The sequence below is a fragment of the Exophiala xenobiotica genome (genome assembly GCF_000835505.1).
Source record: "Exophiala xenobiotica strain CBS 118157 unplaced genomic scaffold supercont1.4, whole genome shotgun sequence".
Lineage (NCBI taxonomy): Eukaryota > Fungi > Ascomycota > Eurotiomycetes > Chaetothyriales > Herpotrichiellaceae > Exophiala > Exophiala xenobiotica.
Genome location: NW_013562491.1, coordinates 3,945,820 through 3,965,051, shown reverse-complemented (window position 1 = coordinate 3,965,051; position 19,232 = coordinate 3,945,820). Strand labels below are relative to the sequence as shown.

At 52.0% G+C, this 19,232-nt stretch overlaps 6 protein-coding genes across 6 annotated transcripts; 4 read left to right on the top strand and 2 right to left on the bottom strand.

Annotated features, from left to right (window-relative positions):
* Nucleotides 1-1,131: 1,131 nt before the first annotated feature.
* On the top strand, nucleotides 1,132-5,594 carry PV05_07656 (uncharacterized protein). The gene is made up of 2 exons (XM_013460500.1): nucleotides 1,132-4,796; nucleotides 4,844-5,594. Exons 1-2 carry the CDS (start codon nucleotides 1,763-1,765, stop codon nucleotides 5,287-5,289), a joined length of 3,480 nt encoding a protein of 1,159 aa, XP_013315954.1. The 5' UTR covers nucleotides 1,132-1,762; the 3' UTR covers nucleotides 5,290-5,594.
* An 89-nt stretch (nucleotides 5,595-5,683) lies between these two features.
* PV05_07655 (uncharacterized protein) lies at nucleotides 5,684-7,932 on the top strand (the record flags this gene model as incomplete). Its single annotated transcript, XM_013460499.1, has 2 exons — nucleotides 5,684-7,170; nucleotides 7,218-7,932. 2 exons carry the CDS (start codon nucleotides 5,684-5,686, stop codon nucleotides 7,768-7,770), a joined length of 2,040 nt encoding a protein of 679 aa, XP_013315953.1. The 3' UTR covers nucleotides 7,771-7,932.
* An 831-nt stretch (nucleotides 7,933-8,763) lies between these two features.
* Nucleotides 8,764-11,622, top strand: PV05_07654 (uncharacterized protein). Its single transcript, XM_013460498.1, has 3 exons — nucleotides 8,764-9,773; nucleotides 9,823-9,950; nucleotides 10,145-11,622. Exons 1-3 carry the CDS (start codon nucleotides 9,129-9,131, stop codon nucleotides 10,266-10,268), a joined length of 897 nt encoding a protein of 298 aa, XP_013315952.1. The 5' UTR covers nucleotides 8,764-9,128; the 3' UTR covers nucleotides 10,269-11,622.
* On the bottom strand, nucleotides 10,827-12,875 carry PV05_07653 (uncharacterized protein). The gene is made up of 2 exons (XM_013460497.1): nucleotides 12,745-12,875; nucleotides 10,827-12,680 (listed from the first exon to the last, which is right to left on the bottom strand). The coding sequence occupies exons 1-2, from the start codon at nucleotides 12,795-12,797 to the stop codon at nucleotides 11,081-11,083; spliced, it is 1,653 nt and encodes a 550-aa protein (XP_013315951.1). The 5' UTR covers nucleotides 12,798-12,875; the 3' UTR covers nucleotides 10,827-11,080.
* Nucleotides 12,876-13,939: 1,064 nt separating this feature from the next.
* Nucleotides 13,940-15,689, top strand: PV05_07652 (uncharacterized protein; the record flags this gene model as incomplete). The annotated part of the gene is made up of 2 exons (XM_013460496.1): nucleotides 13,940-14,117; nucleotides 14,171-15,689. 2 exons carry the CDS (start codon nucleotides 13,940-13,942, stop codon nucleotides 15,283-15,285), a joined length of 1,293 nt encoding a protein of 430 aa, XP_013315950.1. The 3' UTR covers nucleotides 15,286-15,689.
* Nucleotides 15,580-19,222, bottom strand: PV05_07651 (uncharacterized protein). Its single transcript, XM_013460495.1, has 2 exons — nucleotides 18,945-19,222; nucleotides 15,580-18,888 (listed from the first exon to the last, which is right to left on the bottom strand). Exons 1-2 carry the CDS (start codon nucleotides 18,989-18,991, stop codon nucleotides 17,274-17,276), a joined length of 1,662 nt encoding a protein of 553 aa, XP_013315949.1. The 5' UTR covers nucleotides 18,992-19,222; the 3' UTR covers nucleotides 15,580-17,273.
* Nucleotides 19,223-19,232: the final 10 nt, after the last annotated feature.

The window sequence follows — 19,232 nt, the reverse complement described above, 5'->3', positions numbered from 1 at the left end:
TAAAAGCCCCGGGTATAGGTGTCACCACTCGGAGCTTACCTGACACGCCTGAGCAGCAACGAGATGTCACTGGTGAGCCAACGACGCTCATCGTTTGCTGCTGTCACGTCCGATGTGGCAATGCAATGCAAAAAGCCTTTTCTCCGTCGCAAAAAGCGTCAGCAACAGGTCTTCGGCAATCATCGTATTCGCTGGGTAGCTGGTTGCGAGGAGCAAAGAGGAAAATTGGTTCATCAGAATTGAGCTGAGCGGTGGGAGTGCACTAACTTAATATTTCTACGGTCCCACGTTGGGTCCCTCAAAAGGACGGCAGCATGTACAGTACCGTGAGTACCTACCTTATGGAGTACCTGGGCAAAGGATGCGGCCTACCTTAGTGAGACTGTGATCCAGCGCTTGGCCGTGTTGCCGGAATATCCTTATGCGGCTGAAAGCACAGGCACTTCTGGATCGCAAACAGAGATTGTTGTTAGCCCGATATCATCCTTGCATGAGGCAAAAGGCCAATCTCGAATGCGATTCCTTGAATGATATGTGATTTGCGCCACTGGACTCTGGAGATTTTCGCCGGGCAATTAGTCTCCATTGCACAGATCTTATCGTGCTCTATGTGTCTCAGGCCCACCCACCCTGCTGGTTTCATGGTTGCCTCGCTTTCATGTGTATCTCAGCGCAGTGTAACACTCACGACGCGTCTTAGATACCTGGAGGTCGGGCATATTTTGTGCTGTCAGTGGAGGAAACAATTAATACTGTGACTGCGGCCTGTCCGTAGAAAGAGCTTGAATTGAAAGGCGACTTCTATGTGGAGTTCGCTTACGATCGAGGCATAGTACTCAGTAGTCAGTACTGTACTAGGCCAATCTCAAAGAAGATGTGCGTCCGTACTCGATAGATGAAGCCTCCACGGACCTGTCAAACTCGCCTTCAATTGACGAGTGAGCTGTTGGCCTGGCCCTCCTCGAAATCAGCCGCAGGCGAATTAACTAACCCACAGATCCTTAGCCTCACTAGCCCAGGTCTGGTTTACTTTCACTACACAACTTGAATCCTGGGCGTGGAGTCGGTCGGCAGAGGTTAGGAAGTTTGCGAAGACGAAGAATTCCATGCGGTGCAACTTCGTGTTCCCAGCCTGATTGAACAACTCGTGGCTTTTGGAAGGCATGGAATGCCGGAATTATTACTGAGCATCTCAATAATCGACCAACCCCTTGGGATAGACCCTTTCGCTCGTTGTACTTGGGACAAGGACTTGCGAAGCCTCTTGTCGACGTTACTTGCCCTTTACCCACCCCCGTGTCTTTCCTCTCCCTCGCACAGCAAACCCACTCTTAGGCTTGTCCTCTCCTCTCCATCCCTACCGATCGTCACGTTTTCTTACCTTCCCTGTCCACCTCTCAACGCTCCTCAGGATAACCACAGGCCTCGACCGTCAACGAACCCAAAATTCTCCTGTGAGCAGGCCATTGGTCGCTTTTACCGATTCCCAGCTACGGTGTCGCTTATCCGTACTTCATCGCCAGGAACGCTGCCACCAGAATCCTCACGAGCAGCGAGTCTCTCGGTACTCGCAACCATTTCCAGTCCTTCCGCCGCCGGCTAAAGACGTCTGGTTGATTCTCTGGCGCTCCCTTCCTTTTCCGACCGATTTTGGAGCACAACCAACGTGCGTTGGCTGAGGGACTGATGGCGAAAGAGAAAGGAGACGTTTGAGAAGCGGACATGAGATGAAAAGAACAAAGGCCTTGGTCATACCGCAACCATGCGGATTTCAATACGAGAGCAACTTGGATTGCTCGTCCTTTTCTGCTGTCTGTCCTCGCTCATGGTCCTTGCGCTGGCTGTCTGGTTCCAAAACTACAATTTCATCAAGAACATCAGGCTGTCCGGGCTGTCGTTGACGGCTTCACTCAAAGCGGCCCAGATATCCAGCGCACTCCTCTTATACGAATCGCAGGTCACTTCTGTGTCCACAAGAGTTCTCATACAGAGCGCGCTCGGGAGGTACTATGCAGGGAACACTAGTGCTGATAACTGGGTACGCTCCCAGACCGACCTGCAGGGAGCTCTTGCGGATGGCTCTCTTTTGGTACAGGCCGCGATATTCCCCAACGCCTACGATGGCAATCAGACCGCCGTCAATGGTTTGGTCAATGTCACGGCCGAGGACTTGCCTCCCGTCAAGTTGCCATATACATACCCCAATGGCTCCGACATCTATCTGGGCGATCCAGACGAAGGGTACCCTCCTATGTTATATCCGAACCTGACCTACGGCGCCACAATTCCCGGCACCAACTACTCCAATGTTTCATACGAAGGACAAACCATTGAGCCAGGGAAACCTTTGTTCATAGGTCCAATGGCCTTCAACGAGTCGTATTCCCTGTTGTCCGTCACAGTCGCCATGATCAACAATACGTCTCGCTCCGATGTTCTCGGCTGGCTGACAGTGCTCGTCAATTGCGATATGCTTTACAATGTTCAAAATTCACCAGAGGGACTGGGCTCGACAGGCGAGACGCTTCTCGTTGGTCCAGCTACCAGTTTTAACCACTTCGAAACGGAAATTCGCGGCTCGAACTCTGGACAAGACGACGACCGGCCCGTCCGATACGTTTTCCCGCCCAAAAGCAATGCTACCCTTCAAAACCGCCACCAGGCTAGAGCGAGCATTGCCAATGCCACCATACCCTTTCCTATGTCATCATACCCAGCAGTTCTAGCAGCATGGACAAGGAAGAGTGATGCCATTAATAATGCCGGTGCCTTCATCTCAACCAACAACGAGGAGGGCACTAGAGTTTCAGCTGGATATGCCACCATTTCTAATAGTCTGGTCGACTGGGTCCTGATCGTGGAGCAGTCTCACAAAGAAGTTATTGCGCCTATCAACCACCTACGCGACGTCGTCCTCATTTGCGTGTTTTCTGTCACGGGACTTCTGCTCGTGGTCGTGTTTCCCCTTGCGCACTACTCTATTACTCCGATTCGGCAGCTGTATATTGCCACCGCAAAGACAGTCGAACCTTATCAGCCGGATGATTCAAGCGAGTATTCCAGTTCCACTGGAGCTCAGCCCACCACGGAAGTCGAAGAGGTGGATGGCACGGTTGATGACACTCTGGCTCGAAAAGAGGGCTTCTTCGGTGCTTTGACTAAGATTACGAAGCCCAAGCAGTTTTCACGGTCCTCGACTCCCAGGACGCGACGCAGGACTTTCAGAATCCCCCGCAAGGTGCCCGAGCGCCGACATTGTGTCACCGATGAGCTTACCGAGTTGACACGGACCTTCAACGAAATGTCTGATGAGTTGGCAATGCAGTACGAGCGCCTGGAAGAACGCGTGAAGCAGCGCACGGCGGAGCTGGAGAAGAGCAAGAAAGCTGCAGAAGCCGCGAATGAAAGCAAGACATTGTTCATTGCTAACATTTCCCACGAGCTCAAAACGCCACTGAATGGTATACTGGGGCTCACCACGGTCTGCATGAACGAGGACGATCTCGGGCGAATACGTTCCACCCTAAACACCATCTACAAATCTGGGGACTTGCTGCTGCACCTCCTCACCGATCTGCTCACATTCAGCAAAAATGAGGTCGGACAACAACTGTCCATCGATGAAGCGGAGTTCAGGCTTAGCGACTTGAGCACTCAGCTGCTCCCGACATTTGAGAAGCAAGCCCGAGAAGCCCAGGTCGATCTGAAGGTGCTGTTCCTAGGCACAAACGATGCATTTGGCGACTCGTCGGACTTCGCTGGCGACAAGCTCTATGGCCCAGGTGGTACAGGCCGTGTTCGTGATATGTGCCTATGGGGGGACAAAAATCGGATTTTGCAAGTGTTGATGAACTTTGTCAGCAACAGCTTGAAATTTACGCCACCACATGGGTCCGTCACTGTGCGTGTACGCTGCATCGGCATAGTTGATAACGACCTTAGCAGAGCAGGCAGTGCTCGAAAGTCGTCTCTCGCTTCCCGAAAATCCAAGACGTCCAGCACCAAAAGAGTTCGAATGTCGGACAGTTCCCTCGCACCCGCAGAGACTGCGGACCACGAAAGGACTCACCATACCAACAGCAACTCAAACGAAGAGTCCAAACTCAGCATAAATGTCGCTGGTGGTACTACTCAAATCCACAAGGTCGTTGAACGGCAGAGGTCTATGTCGCCTCCTCCGATCAATACAAAAGACCTCGGTTTCGAATTTGAAGTGGAAGACACAGGTCCTGGTATCCCACCTGATCAACAGAAGAAGATTTTTGAGCCGTTCGTCCAGGGTGATCTGGGATTAAGCAAGAAATATGGTGGCACAGGGCTTGGATTGAGTATTTGTGCTCAATTAGCGGCACTCATGGGCGGTGACATCTCACTGGACAGCACGGTCGGAGTCGGCAGTAAATTCACAATGCGGATACCTCTCCGGTATGTGTCTGAAAGGACACCGTCAATGTCATCGTCAACGCACAGGTCCCACTCGAAAGCGAGCAGCCTCGTAGGGCAAACGTTGCACGACACTGGTGACACGCCGCAACACCACAACGGGTCCACGACCTCTCTCAGCTCGACACGGGAGAATTCCCTCGCCGATGTGCCGAGAATTGTGGGATTCACACAACCCTACGTGGCGAAAGAAAGCAAGAAGAAAGAGTCACAGGAGGCTAAACTCAATGAAATGAAGAAGGTCGAAAACGAAGCTGTGCAGAAGGGGCGCAAAGTCCGTGTGCTGGTGGCGGAAGACAACAAAGTCAATCAGGAGGTAGTTCTCCGAATGTTGCGTTTGGAGGACGTATATGGTGAGTTCTTCTTTTTCGCGGGACTGAAGCTCCTCTAACACAAGTAGACGTTACTATTGCCAAGGATGGGCAAGAAGCGTTCGACAAAGTCCGGGAATCCATGCACGGCGGCGCACGTTTCGATCTTGTGTTCATGGATGTTCAGATGCCCAACCTCGACGGCATTCAATCCACCAAACTGATCCGAGAGATGGGCTTCTCAGCGCCCATCGTGGCGTTGACAGCATTTGCAGAGAAGTCGAATGAAGACGAATGCATGGCGTCGGGAATGGACTATTTCCTGGCCAAACCCATCCGAAGACCGGCACTGAAACAAGTCTTGAAAAAATATTGTGCAACTATACCGGAGGAGGAGAACGAGGGCAGCACGACTGCAGTGCCTCGCTCAGACACGTCAGAAGAAGACGCCAACGGGCTTCTTGCGTCGTCGCCGAAAGCGAGACATCCGAATGTGCCGGTTATCGATCCGGATGATGTCTCTCCTTTGTCGTGATCATGGGGGACAAAAGTGTGTGGGTGAGTTCGGCATCAAAAGGGATTCAAGAGAGGCTTTCTCAAAAATGGCATGTAATGATTGGCTTGGCCTAGCTGTGACCAGGCGATGGGCGTACGGACAAAAACGGTTGAAATATGGGGGATAGCTGAAAACAGCGCGCATATGAAGGCAGCGATGGCGCGAGGCGTAATGAGTGGTTGCTGGAAATGGCTGCCGCGGTGTACTATGATATAGTGTATCAGTCCGCAAGAAAGACAGGACTCTTGTGACGAATTCCAAAAGAAGCCATTCCATGCACCTGGGATCGTTTACCTAAGGTAGGTAGATACTGTAGAGTCTTGTGTCGGCGAGAGAGTCGACGCCTGAAAACTCTTGTGCTCGTGGTTACACCATGGCTTTGAGGAGATCGACATGGCTTGATGGCTACTACTGCAAGGTCCGATCGATCGCCAATGCAAACCCACTAAACCCCAGATCTGATCGTGACATCACAACTTTCCAGCGTGGATCGAAGTCGAGCCCCTACACTCCTTCTCCAGTCTCCCCTTGGATTATATCTTCACCATGCCTGCGCTACCCATCAGTCCACACGCCGATGTACAAGCGGGTGGCTCAACTGTCCATCACACCCAGAACACCTTTAAACGCCTTTCGACCTCCATTGGGCACAATGCCCCCATTCAAGCGCAAGGCTAGCGGGCCAGCGGCCGCGCCCTTACAGAAGAGGCAGTGCGCTGCTTTACCTAATCCTTCCCAGTACAATGACTCGACAAACGAGATCAAGTATGGAATCGTACTTCGCAAATACTACCCTCCTGAGATGACCAATGACCGAGCCCGTGAATACATCTCGGGCAAGATCGAGCGCCCTATTGAGGCGCTGAATAAGGCTATACATGAGACCCAGGCCGCGCGGGACAACGTGCCAGTGGGAGACTCTGTAGTGCACTGGTACAAGAACGACCTGCGGACGTTGGACAACAAATCGCTACATCTTGCGAGCGAGAAGGCAAAAACGCACGGCATCCCCCTGATATGCGTGTACCTTGTTTCTCCTCAGGACTTTGAGGCACACCTTACCGCACCAGTTCGGGTGGACTTTATCCTCAGAAATCTTCAAGTCCTCAGACAGAGTTTGGCTGAGCTCGATATCCCTCTGTACGTCGAGACGATCGAGAAGCGACGGAACTTGCCACCTAGAATCATGGAGCTGTGCAGCAGATGGCGCGCCAACCACATATTCTGCAACATGGAATACGAGGTGGATGAACTCAGAAGAGAGGCAGCTTTGACAAGGGCATGTATAGATAAGGGCATCTCGTTCACCGTTGTTCATGATACTTGCGTCGTCGAACCTGGAAAACTGTCCAGCGGCGCTGGCGGACAGATGTCTGTTTACAGTCCGTGGCATCGCAAGTGGTGCGCATTTCTGAACCAGTATCCGAAAGAACTGGATTGTTTCCCCCTACCAGTTAGGAACCCACCTCATGCTAGGCAGTCATTCTTGGAACTGTTTGACTGCGACATTCCGGACGCGCCAGAATCAAAATGTCTCTCTGAAGAGGAGAAGAAGCGATTCCGCGCCCTGTGGCCAGCCGGTGAACGCGAGGCCCACGACAGGCTGAGCAGGTTCATCCTCGAACGGGTGGGAGCTTACCACAATACGAGAAATACCCCGTCGGCGAGTGGGACATCGATTTTGAGTCCGCATCTCGCAGCGGGAACAATAGCAGCGCGCACCGTGGTTCGAGAAGCCCGGAGCGCCGCGCCCAATCAAAAGTTGACTGATGATCGGAAACAAGGACATTCGATGTGGATAGGTGAGGTCGCCTGGAGGGACTTCTACAAGCACGTGCTGTGCCATTGGCCTTATATCTGGTGAGGACCTGAGCATTCGAGAGGGCGCCCACTGACGGTGATTGCAGCATGAACAAACCGTTCAAACCCGAATACAGCAACATTGAGTGGGAGTATGACCTCGACCAGTTCCAGAAGTGGACACAAGGCAGAACTGGTTTTCCCATTGTCGATGCTGCAATGCGACAAGTAGCGCACATGGCGTACATGCACAACCGATGCCGGATGATCGTCGCATCATTTCTGGCGAAAGACTTGCTGATCGACTGGCGGATGGGTGAGAAATGGTTCATGGAGCACCTCCTTGACGGCGACTTTGCCTCCAACAACGGCGGCTGGGGTTTCAGTGCCAGTTGCGGCGTCGACCCGCAGCCATATTTTCGCATTTTCAATCCCTTACTCCAAAGTGAAAAGTTTGACCCGCATGGCGAGTACATCCGGAAATGGGTGCCCGAGCTTGCCGAGATCAAAGACAGTAAAGGGATCCATGACCCGTACGGGCGCGGGTATGAGAAGATAGCAAAAATGAATGGATATCCGAGGCCGATGGTTGACCACAAGACATCGCGGGATAGGGCGCTGGCCAGGTATAAGCAAGGGATAGGGAGGGAGACTGCATGAGATACATGAGGTTGTGTGGACAGGGCCCGGTAGCTGTCGTGTTGTGCCTGCCTCGGAGAGAGCAGTTGGCTGTTTCCGCGCGTCTTGCAACCATATTCAGCGAGATGTCTGAGCCAGTAATTCCAGGTTACTAGGGGAGAGGATCAACTGCTAAGTTGGAATGGCAATACTAATGTCTTAGGACTGTATGACATGCCACAGGTTGCCTCTGGCGTTGTGTCAACAAACAGGGGATATGGTTGAAGCTGACACGCGCTCATGCTCATCAAGGCCCGATCTCAAGCATTTCCGCTTACCCGAAGAAAGAGACGAAGCCAAGGCTTGTTTAAGTGAACCAAGCACGGCCAAGCTTTGCGGCGTCAAGGCTTGTTGGTTTTCTTGCCATGCAGGGGCCCTTATCGGATCGGTGCCCGAAGAGCACGAGACAGGCTCAACAGGGTGCCTTTGCAGAACGGCTTCTTGAATTAGCTGTCGCTGTAGGCAGTGCTGCAAGTGCACCGAAGGCCTTTGCCGGTATGAGGCTTAGTATCACAAATATGCATGCGTGAGTTAGTTCGGATCTCAATTCAATTTGTTGTGTGGCCCGCAAATGAAAGTCGAAGGAGGCAAGAGGCACGCGACACCTTTTTTTGTCTTACGCGGCTTTGCGATAGGCTTGACTCTAGGCCAGGAAACGACATACCTTTACTGTGGCAGGTACCCACTGGCACGGAACATGAGGTGGGTGATATTGCAATTGTACGCGTATGCTTTCGTGGTCACTGGTCAAAGGGGAGAATTCCAATCGAGAAGAGTTGAAAAATGGTCGTGCTATTCGTTTCTGTGTGTCTCTTTCAACCTTTAAAAAGTCCAGGAAGGTCACTTGCGAAATCGTACAAAATCCCGAATACCATACTCCGTATACCTGCTCCTGGCCTTGGAGGGCCTGCTACGAGTATAATCTATTCCGGGCGACCCGCAACCTCCGTCATTGGCCTAACTACGTGGCTGTCTCCCATCTCCAAATCTCTGGTCTCTCGCTTCTTGGGAAGCCCTCATTTTCTCCTGCACTGCCGCCTCAGGCCCTCCAATTCTTCGAGGCCTTCCTTTGGCAGTTGGCCTTGTGTGTTCAGCGATTGATGAGCGGCCTTTTCTTTTGATTTTGGTGTACAGATTGGCCTTTTTTCAACCCGCCATCTCCGCAGGCAGGGTCTTATCAATCGAGCAACCGCCTTCCACGCTGAGCACACGACCACCTTCCCATTTAACGACGAGCTTGAATACCATCCATTTTTCCTTTCTGGCAAAGGAGCAAACCAACGAGTCGACCACCTGCGATCTACAGTCTCCGCTGACATGCCCTCCCTGCGCATTGAGCGATGATCCTTGGAACCGCTGCAAGGCAATGCCTCGCCCTCCTCGTCCTTCTCCTTCTACCTCTCGCCCGCTGCGACGCCGACTTCCTCGACGTACGGACGAACCTGGATAAAGATCGGAGTGGGAAACGCGGGGATCCCAAAGACAAATACTTTCATGAGTCGACGTTCCATCCTCACTATGATGGCCGATTCGCCCAGACACAGATCGGCAAAGAAGAGCGGCTGCCACACTTGACAGCTCTCATGCAGACTTTCCTTGCCACGATGGCCGACATTGGCGCCGAGACTTGGATCATGCATGGCACACTGTTGGGATGGTGGTGGAACCAGAAGATCCTGCCCTGGGACTCGGACATTGATGTGCAAGTGTCGGAGAGTACAATCGCCTTCCTGGCAAAGTACTACAACATGACCGAGTACCATTTCAGGCTACCCGGGATTAATTATGGCCGGACATACTTGTTGGAGATCAATCCTCATTATACAATCCGCGGTGTCGAGGACAAACTGAACGTTATTGACGCACGATGGATCGATACCGAGACCGGCTTGTTCATTGACATTTCCACCGTCCGGGCAAACTATACTGCAAGAGCGGAAGGTGTCGAAGGGGCACTGATGTGCAAGGACAAGCATCATTATCTGGTATGTGGCCCCGACTTGGCCCCTTGCGCTCGTACTGACACCTCGTTAGGAGCGCGATATATTTCCACTACGGGACAGTTTCTTTGAAGGCATCCACGTCAAGATACCCTTTGAATATGCATATTTGTTGGAGGAGGAATATGGGAAGAAGGCCCTGACATTGACGATTTTCGAACAGTGAGTATTCCCAACCGCGGTCCCGAGGACCTATGATTTTGGCACCGTGAGTTCTACCCATTGCAAGATGGGTAGATCAAGGACCATGACAACGGCAACCTCCCGGAGGCCGTATCTCACGCTTGCCAAGTTTGATGGCCTTTGGACCACTGTCCCTTGTCCTGATAAGATGTTCATGATTTGACGTACAACAGCCACCGATTCAATCAGACGAGCAAACTATGGGAACCGATCTCCAACAAAAGGAACCCAGCAAAGAAACGGCCTCCCATAAAGACACTACCGCAACCCAAGCGGCCACTGGATGGTCACGTATAATGACATTTGGTATTCAGCATAGCGACGGAGTTGGATTTGCATTTGTTGCACTTCTGGCTTGGGCAAAAGCATTTTGCAAAGATAGCATGACCTACTGCCGTCAGACGTTGTATTCACTCGAGCGAATACCCAATATGTACAGAATCCTTTCCAAACAATTTTGCGGCACATGTGCATCTTCGTATGCTGGTGCTCTGCCAACAGGGACCGGAACAACATTCAGAGCCTTCTTACCTTCCACGTGTGCGAGGCAGCGGCGTCTGACCACCTTTGTGGGAGCTGTGCATCATCTACCAACGTGATCTCGGAGTTCGAGTTCGGGGGTAGCCGCCGAATGTCACACAATGCTCAGATGATCTGACGGGCTCAAAAGAACAACAACCGGCAACTCTCGATGAGGATTACATGATACGTTGTGACATGGTATGGTAACACGCTCGTCATCAATGGCCTGATTGGCGGCGTCGCAAGGATCACCGACGTTTGGTGGTACTCAGACCAGCTTCCAACAGTGATCATGGATTCGAAAAGGAAAGAAAAAGGCTGTACAACACATACAGCCATGACCTTGAGATGGCGCAAGGTCATCCAAACCGGGACAGATCCCATCGTGTGGGTGGTGCCTTGCCCAAGGAAGTTTACATGATGTATCACCCAAAGCAAAGAAGAGAACGGTGGAGAGCTGTGACAATCTGCAGCACAATCGAACAAATGAACGCAGCCGATGCACAGAAATGCAGTGACGCCAATTTAATTGCGTGAAACGCCGAATTCTCGAAGCCGTCTCGCATGACAGGGAAGACCTGCTCTTCTCAACCGAGCGATGCCCTATCGTTAAGGTGTTGATTCCGAGGAGAAAGACTTCGGCGTGCCGGTTCATCTCCAGAGTGAAATGGCAGCCGATGCTGTACCTTTTGCGGCTCACTTTGCCGTTGAGTCGTCCTCAGAGACTGAGTCGTATGCACGGCTAGAGACCCCTTTTCCTGACTGAAAACCCGTCGCCTGCTAGGCTTTGACTTTGTTTTGGATTTCGGCACATCCTCGAACCAGTGGCCGAGCATAAGATGCCTCAAGTCCGTCTCCAGTGGGAAGTCGGTGCTTTGTGCAGCCCGCTTCAAAGCTTCAGTATAAGTCTCTTGTTCCTCGGGCAACAATCTCAGCTGATACAGGAGGTAAGCGTTCACAAGGATATTGGATCTGATGGTGTTGTCGTCCGTCACTGTGTTCAGTATTTGCCGAAGGCTGTGTTGCCGCCCACTAGGTATGAGGCGAGTATTCTCGTCCAGGTCCGTAATGGTCATGGTTTCCTGTGCGATTTCGTGTTCAGGGTCAAGGTTCGCAGGCTCTGTTGTAGGCATCTCTTCTTCCCCTAAAGGTCGAAGTTGATCTTCAGGGATGTTGACTTGTCGGTCTGGCAATTTATCTCTGAGTTGTAGCAGGGTCTCCTCCGCCTCCTCCAATTGTTGCATCAGGTCTCGCTTCCGTGATTCCAGGGCCCCCAGAATAGCTGGTTCTTCTTGGTTATTGTTCACACCTTCTGCGGCCAGAATCTGCTCTTCCTCCAGCTCCATCAAATTTTCCCGGAGTAAATCGACGTCACCTTTCTTGGACAGATAGAGCCGAGCATCTGTAGTCTCGTCGCGTCGTATATCATTCTGCGATACAATTGAGCCTTGTGATCGAGTGTCCAAAGACTGCACAGTAATCCCCTGTTGTTGAAGGAAATCCAGGGTTGCCTGTGTCGCTGGTCCGAAAATTCTGGTGCCTTGCTCCACGATTTGGTCGCCCTGCTCGACTAACAACGTGTCCTCCTCCTGGAGCTTCTGCTCGGCTTCTTGCAGATTCGAGAGGGCTCCATGAAGATCCGGTGGTATCAAACCTCCATTTGAAGCACTGAAAACGTCCAACTGCCGAAGAACAATTTCCCTCTTTGCACAGACATCTCGCCGAGCATCTCCGGCTGTGATCAGATTCCCAGTGTAGGAGTCGACCAGACTACTCAGCTGTCTCCAAGTCTCGTCCAGAGTATTGGAAGTAGGCTCCAGGATGGCGGTATCTTGACGGGTCCCTTCATCGGTGAGAGTGAGGAAAGGATCTGCCAGCGTGCGCTCCTTGTTGGTACTCTGTGATTCTGCAGATTGGTTCCTACCAGCGAGACGGATCTCCTGGACCTCTGAGGTCTGTTGTCGAACATCCTTCTCTTCTGCTTGCCGTCCCACAGAGTCCGAACTAGAGCTCATTTCAGGCTGCGATCCAGCCGGATGTGTGACCAAAGAGCTGTCGTGAACAACTTTCTCCGCCGGCAACGGCTGGGTGACCGGGGCTTCTTCATCCTTTGCCGGCTTTGCGGTGTCTTGTACGTTTCGACCGGTTGGGAGCTCAGTGTTCGCTTCGGGAGCGTCTGTTATGGGACTGCGGCGTATGTGTCAAAATAGCTGGGGAAGAGTGCACCCAGACAGACCGTGCCACGGCATACCTTTCCTTTCGTGATACCTCAGCATTGTTAGGGTTCTTCCACGGAAACCACATATGTCAAATAACATGTTCACCCAAAATACGGAAGGGTGTGGACCCAATGAGGGCCACGCAATGAAAGCAGCGGCCTTAGGAAGGAGGCGGCCATGACACCTGGAGCTCGGTTGGGCGGGTGATAAGTAGTCGAGGAGATACAAGGCAGCTAATATGACGCCCTGGACGGTCCTGAAAGTGATCCTGTTCCAAAACATGCAGGGGGAACGATATGCCGGTGATTTCTTGGTCAGGTGCGTTATGGGTTGATTGTTGGCGGTTTGCTTACCACATGGCAACACACCCACAGTAGCTAGCTTCTAGCCTAATGCCGGCACAATAGCGCCATCAACGCCCTGTCTAGTGCCCCCTAAGCTGGAGTGGGGGTCAGAGAGGGTCGCCCCTAAGGATCCTTCCCGGCCCGCCGTGCATAACCGTGGTGCTCGTGTCGTCTCTCCCTAAGGACATGCAGCATCCCTGCAACTTCTGCTTCTTCATGATGCCTCCATTCTCAATCCTGGTCTTCATCACGTACGCCTCCTTTCTGATTTGTCTCCCCATCACTGGCTTCGCATTTCCTCTCGATGGATGACTTGCAACGTGTTCACCATGATGCAGGCTCTTGCTCTTGCATACCCTAGCTCTACTCTTCTCTGGTCAGGAAACTTCCAATGCCTCGGCCTGGATGCGAATCCGCCAATAGGCCTCTTAGCTGTCGAGCGCCTCAAAAAACAAAACTAGACTGTGCTGGCACTGAGCCCCAGATAGATGCTTTCATCCAGCTTCGCAATGGTCCGCTAGTAAGTCTCTGAGCCGCATGCCACGAATGAAGATGGTGCCCCCTCTGCCTGCAGTAAGGTATATAGTACTCCCACTTTTCAGGTCGCAAGTGTCATTTGCTTCCCGCCTTTCAGTGGTTAATATCCGCAGGGGCGCTATCTATTGGTAGCCTGCTATATCAGAAAACCCACGCGATGCGAAGCTGATTGTCGTGGATGTAGTCGGGACAATTCTGTGAGCTCGAGTCGTAACAGCCGGCGCTCTAATCCGAAAGTCGGTATGGCATCCTGGCAAATCATTCAACTGGTCAGGACTGACAAGAACCCTGAAAGTGTACTAGACGGAGATGAAATACAGCCATTCGTTGGGCGTCAAATTGCATGATGGCCGGGAATAGGAGGAAGCCAGGCTACTTGCCGCCTGATTTCAAACCCAAATCTAACTCCAGCGCTGAAGACGGCGAAAGTGAACGGGCAGCCTTCGAAGAGGATCAACAGTCCGAGGAACTTGAAACAGCAGCAAAAGGAAAAGGAAAGGCTCCCTCCGAGGATGGACCCGAAGGTGAGCGTCACTGCGACTTCTTCGATCGGATACTAATTTGAAACCCTGTGTAGGCGCTCCCTCTCATGCTGGTGCCGTCTCGGAGGAAGCCTCAATTGCTCTTGGGGCTTTGAGCCTGGACGAGAATGCCCGTGGTCTCATTCACACCTGGGCCAATGACCCGAGCCGTGATGCGGAATTTCTTGCAGAGCATCGTGACTTGTTCGATGTACAGGACTTTTGCTTTCTGCTCGAAGCGGTCAAATTCCAACTGGAGGGTAAGTTCCAGCTTCGGAATGCTTGTGGCAGGCTTTACCTCTTGGCAAGACAGCACAATAGCCTCAGCGAGGAGGAACATGAGGACTTCTTTGAGGCTCTGATGGACGAAGATCAAGGAAACCACGACAATGGGACTTTTCAGGAACTTATGGACCAAGTGGAACGAACTGTAAGACGTTCAGGCAGGAGAGCACAAATGAGAGACGACAGATCCACAGCTTTTTCCGTGGAGCGTCTCATTCTATCGCCCACTCGCAGCCATCATCGTCGCCAGAGCGCTCACAATCCGTCTCTTCCCAGCGTGGATGAGGCACGGTCTGGAGATTCGATCTCTACATTCATGACCCCACTGCAACAGGGGTACTACGTGAAAGATGCCAGATGGTTCAGCTTCGGTCGTGTTTTCATCATGCTTTGGCATGAGAACGCTACATCTGGTAACGAATACTTGAAGAGCGTGGGAAGTACGAGCTCCGGCATGCACCGGTCCGAGGTCTTCAGCCACATCCGTCGCTTTGCTGTCGTCAGGGAATGTCACGGGTTCTGCTGGGCGGTACCGATCAACACATATCGAGGCCTGGGAGTGACGAGGCCGGGTTTCAATGCGGCAGATGTGCAGGCGCATGCGATCATCCACATGGACGGAAGTAAGCCCATATCGCTGCCCGGGGAACCACGGATGCAGAAAATGCCAATCGTGGTCGACAAGGCAGGAGAAGACAAGAAGCTCGATCCGGCCAGTCGCATCCGCTTCGACAAAGTCTTCAGTATCGAGTACAATGTCAAGGTGAAGAACGTGGGCAAGATCAGCCAGAAGTCGATGTCCTATTTCCGCCGGTATTGGCAAGCCGAAGCCAACAAGGCGTTGCAGGAAATGGCTGCTGGCCGAGTTGTATCTGCTCCACAATGAAGAGACAAGGCCACACGGCATTATTATACGTTCATGTTGCGGATGCTTGCTTGGCTTCCTCGGCATTCAAACGATGTCGCGCAAGATGCGGCTGTCTTGTACTCAGGCAGAGTTCATCGTTTCGAGACACTGGCAGACGTCCTTTTCATTGCTGGGTGAGCTCATGATTGATCGGTTGTCCTCGGCCATGCTGAGAGTGACACCCATGGGGTCCTACGGTCACTGTACTCCAGGAAGACCTGGATTGAAGGCGAGGTTGAATCAAAGTTGTGTGGCATTGCTTTGGGTATAGTGGTTGCCTTCTTGTCCTGTTTACAGCTTGGTGCGGGATGCAATCGAGTATTTATTCTTGGCTGTGACATTTCAAATGTCGACATGCAGTTGGCAAGCTAAATTGGTCGCCGGTGCCTTGATCTGCAAGATCGGGTTGGCTTTGCTTTGGGTAGCTCGAGGGTAGCAATCCACTCTCCCCAGCCTCGTGCCTTGTCATATTGTCATCATCTGTCTCCCACAGCCTTGCCTTGGCAAACACCATCTGTAGTACTAGCCATCGTTCAGAGGATTGGCCCAGTGGCAGCGGTGAGTACCCAATGTAAAGCGACGAATTTCGAGGCATGAATCAAGAATTGACCAATAGCCTCAGGGTCAGTACCCTAGAACTTACCACACAGGACGCTGAATTCTGAAAACAGCAATGGTAAACCGGCCTCACCTCCTTCCAGAGGCGCCTGATTCGGGGACGATAGTGACTAGGAAGAAATCAGCTTGTCGCCCAAAGCTCGATTGCCTCCTGGGCCTTGGAGTCATGCCGTCAAACGAGTCTGATACGTGTAACCGATGGCACAAGGTGTTGTGTTGGAGACTCTTTAGCCGCGTCAACACAAGTCACACGGCAACGGAATTCCATTTTCTTTCCCTCCGAAGCCTTTCTAGGCAAGTGCGGGTGAGCAGTCACACCATTCCATCTCAATTGGGGACGGCACATCACTGGTTGCAGGACATGTTGTACATAGAAACAATGATAGGGGTGGTTCTCTGTCCTACTGTAGCAGAAGAGGGAAGGGAGCAAGGTATTCCCGGTACTGGGTACGACAAGTCAGGATCTCAACCTGGAAGCCGTCCAGCTGATGCGAAGTTGGCAGGGATAGGCCTCTGGATTCACGCACATGCCAAACGACATATCATGAAATGTCGATAGTGCATTTGGAGCCGACCTCGAATTATGTTGATTGTCATTGTTGTGCTGACCAATCCTTTTCCACCAAAGCAACCACGAGGAGTCAGGACGTCCAGGAAAATATCTCCCCCACGTTACACAGCCCCGATTGCTGATGTGGCAGCCCCAGGGTCCAAAAATGTCACGAGGGCCGTCTGCCTCTATGCATGCGTGGCCTGTTGCCTTGCTTGATTTGGTATCGCATGCGGCTCTGCGAGGATTTGTGAGCGGGGATAACGAGGTTTGAAGTTGTCTGACAGTTGAATATCTTGGAGTGCTTGGAATATCATGCAATCCATTGGCGGGCCCGTTCTCTTGGGAAATGAGGAGGTCGTTTGGGAACGATTGAAGGCAATTTCCACCGTCCCTTGTCATTGGACAATGTATTTAGTCGCATGATGGTCTCCCACCTAGTCGTTAAGAGATGGGACATCTCCATGAGAGCCCATCCCCTGCTGTGATGAAGTTCAGAACAGGCCAAAGAATGAGGTGTGACTTCGAGGGCTGAATTGAGATGCTGTGTTGTCGCCAAGAATGATCATTGTTGACATTTCCGTAACTGCCATGATTGCTGCTGAGAATCCACGTCTCGTATTCCCCCGGCTTTGATGTGCCTTGCCATATCAAGAAGAGATCAACAGTGTCTAAACTGGATCCCGTCGAAGGCGAGACGAGCCGAATGATCGGAGCGGGACCCGTAGAGCTTATTTGAGCTTAAAACATTCACTCTTGAAGCGATTTCATCCACGAACGTGAATCTCCATTGCGCTGATCACTCAGTATTTGGACGACCGTAGGTGACGTGTGTTTTGGCCCTCAGCTCAACAGAGCCACCAGAGCTATGCCGCCTCTTCTGTTGCCGACTTTGCCATTCTGGTTTGTAGGCGGGCGAGACCACATATTGAGTGGACGAAGGCAACTTGGAAGGCAACTTGGATGTTCGGACACTCTTCAAGTCTGTGAAGGAACCAAACCGCGAAACCGGAAGGCCTTCCTCTCGAGACCACATGTCCGTAACATATCTGACCATTGCCGTGTAGGAAAGTCTGTTGTCAAGATAATTCTGAAATGCAAATCGAATAACAGTCCACCATGAGGCCGTGATGCACCCAAGTAGCCACTTCGACACAAAGCTAGCAAGGCCGTCCGTACTCTCGTTGTTCTCTTGATTCGAAGTTATATAGTCGTTCTCCTCCAAGCCTACAGTAGACATTGTCCTATCGATGTCCTTCATGTTGGTCAATGTTGCATGAGCTAATAATGGAGCAAGGTCGTCCTTCCGCGCTTCGTATTCTTCGTCCTGTAGTTGTAATGTCTCATCGTCGTTGTGTTCCCAGGTCTGTAGGCGCAAATCAGTGTCGCCACCAGAAAATTGGTCAAAACGAAGGAGAGCTTCAGTGGGCGAGGTAGGTCGGCTGGTAAGCATGGAATCCGATTGAAGAACGCGTTTCTCTTTGGAGATCGCAGCTAAGTCTTTCACCAGATCTCCGCGACGGTTAGGATAAGCAGCAATAAAATTCTGTGAGAAATCGTCCAGAGGCACACCGGCCGCAGCTCGCATCCTGGCATCTTGCGCAATTGCAGCGTAATCATTGTCCAGCTTCTCAAGGCGCGTTCTCAATTGCGAATCGGATGAGTCTAATGCTGCCAGCCGTTCCTCGGCCACAAGCTCATGTGGTGGGTACGGCGTGTTCATTGCGTCGATAGCATCTGGTACGTAAGATGAGGTGTCTGGAAATGACCGGACATCAACTTGAAACTCATCCTGGTCAAGGGCAGGCTCTCCGGCGACGACTCCATACAATTCTTGCTCGGCTTCCTTCAAAGCCCACTCGGCTGGTATCAATTGGCTCTCCAACCAGTCGACTAAAATCTCTTGTTTACCCATTTCTCGTACGCTTTCTTGTAAGGATTGTACCTGTTCGTGTATATCCTGTTGCAACTGACTGGCTCGTAACAACTTCGCAGATGTTTTGTACACCTCGTCCCTCGCGAACTTCATTTGATTTCTTTTATCCCTTGCACGGATCCTGAGTTTCTGAACATTGTTTCGCAGCCGGTTCAGGTTCCGGAAGTCGCGCACGAACTGGATGGCCTTGTCCACAGGCTCAGGAGAAGCCGAACCGTGATGATAGTGATCTGCTTCACTAGCGACCGAGAGGCTCTTTCTAGGGGATGTGGTGTATTCCCATTGAGCAGGCCGATCCGTCAGACTCAGTTCAAGCTCCATTGGAGTATTCACACGCTCGTTGCTGCTTCCTTCTTCGAAAGCACTTGGAGCGGCGGTGTCGTACTTTACATGGTGCATCTCCGGAGGAACAGCGTAATCTGGAAAAGGTAACGTGTCTAGGGAGGATTGAGGAGAAATCTGGGAGGGCGAATTGTGCCTGAACCGCGTGTCAGTTGGTGTCGTAGCACAGCAAATGTGCTGTCAGTGTCTCACGGTGAATGGACACTGCCCAGCATGCAGTGATTGGGCCATGAGGCCATTGAGGATTGCAAGAGGTGGCTTCCATCAGCAGCTCTCCAAGTCAACCAGACAGGATGCTGTGGCAGAAAGGAGTAGTAGAAGAGAGGCAGATGGTGGGAGACTTTGGCAGACAGTCAAGGGAGTAGAGACCAGGCTTGAAGCGCGCAGGGGAGGGCAAGCATATCGCGACTACAAAACAAACAAAGGGTAAGAAGAACTTGGACGACGAGGCAGGGCCAGGATGTGGTGATCGAGCCATGA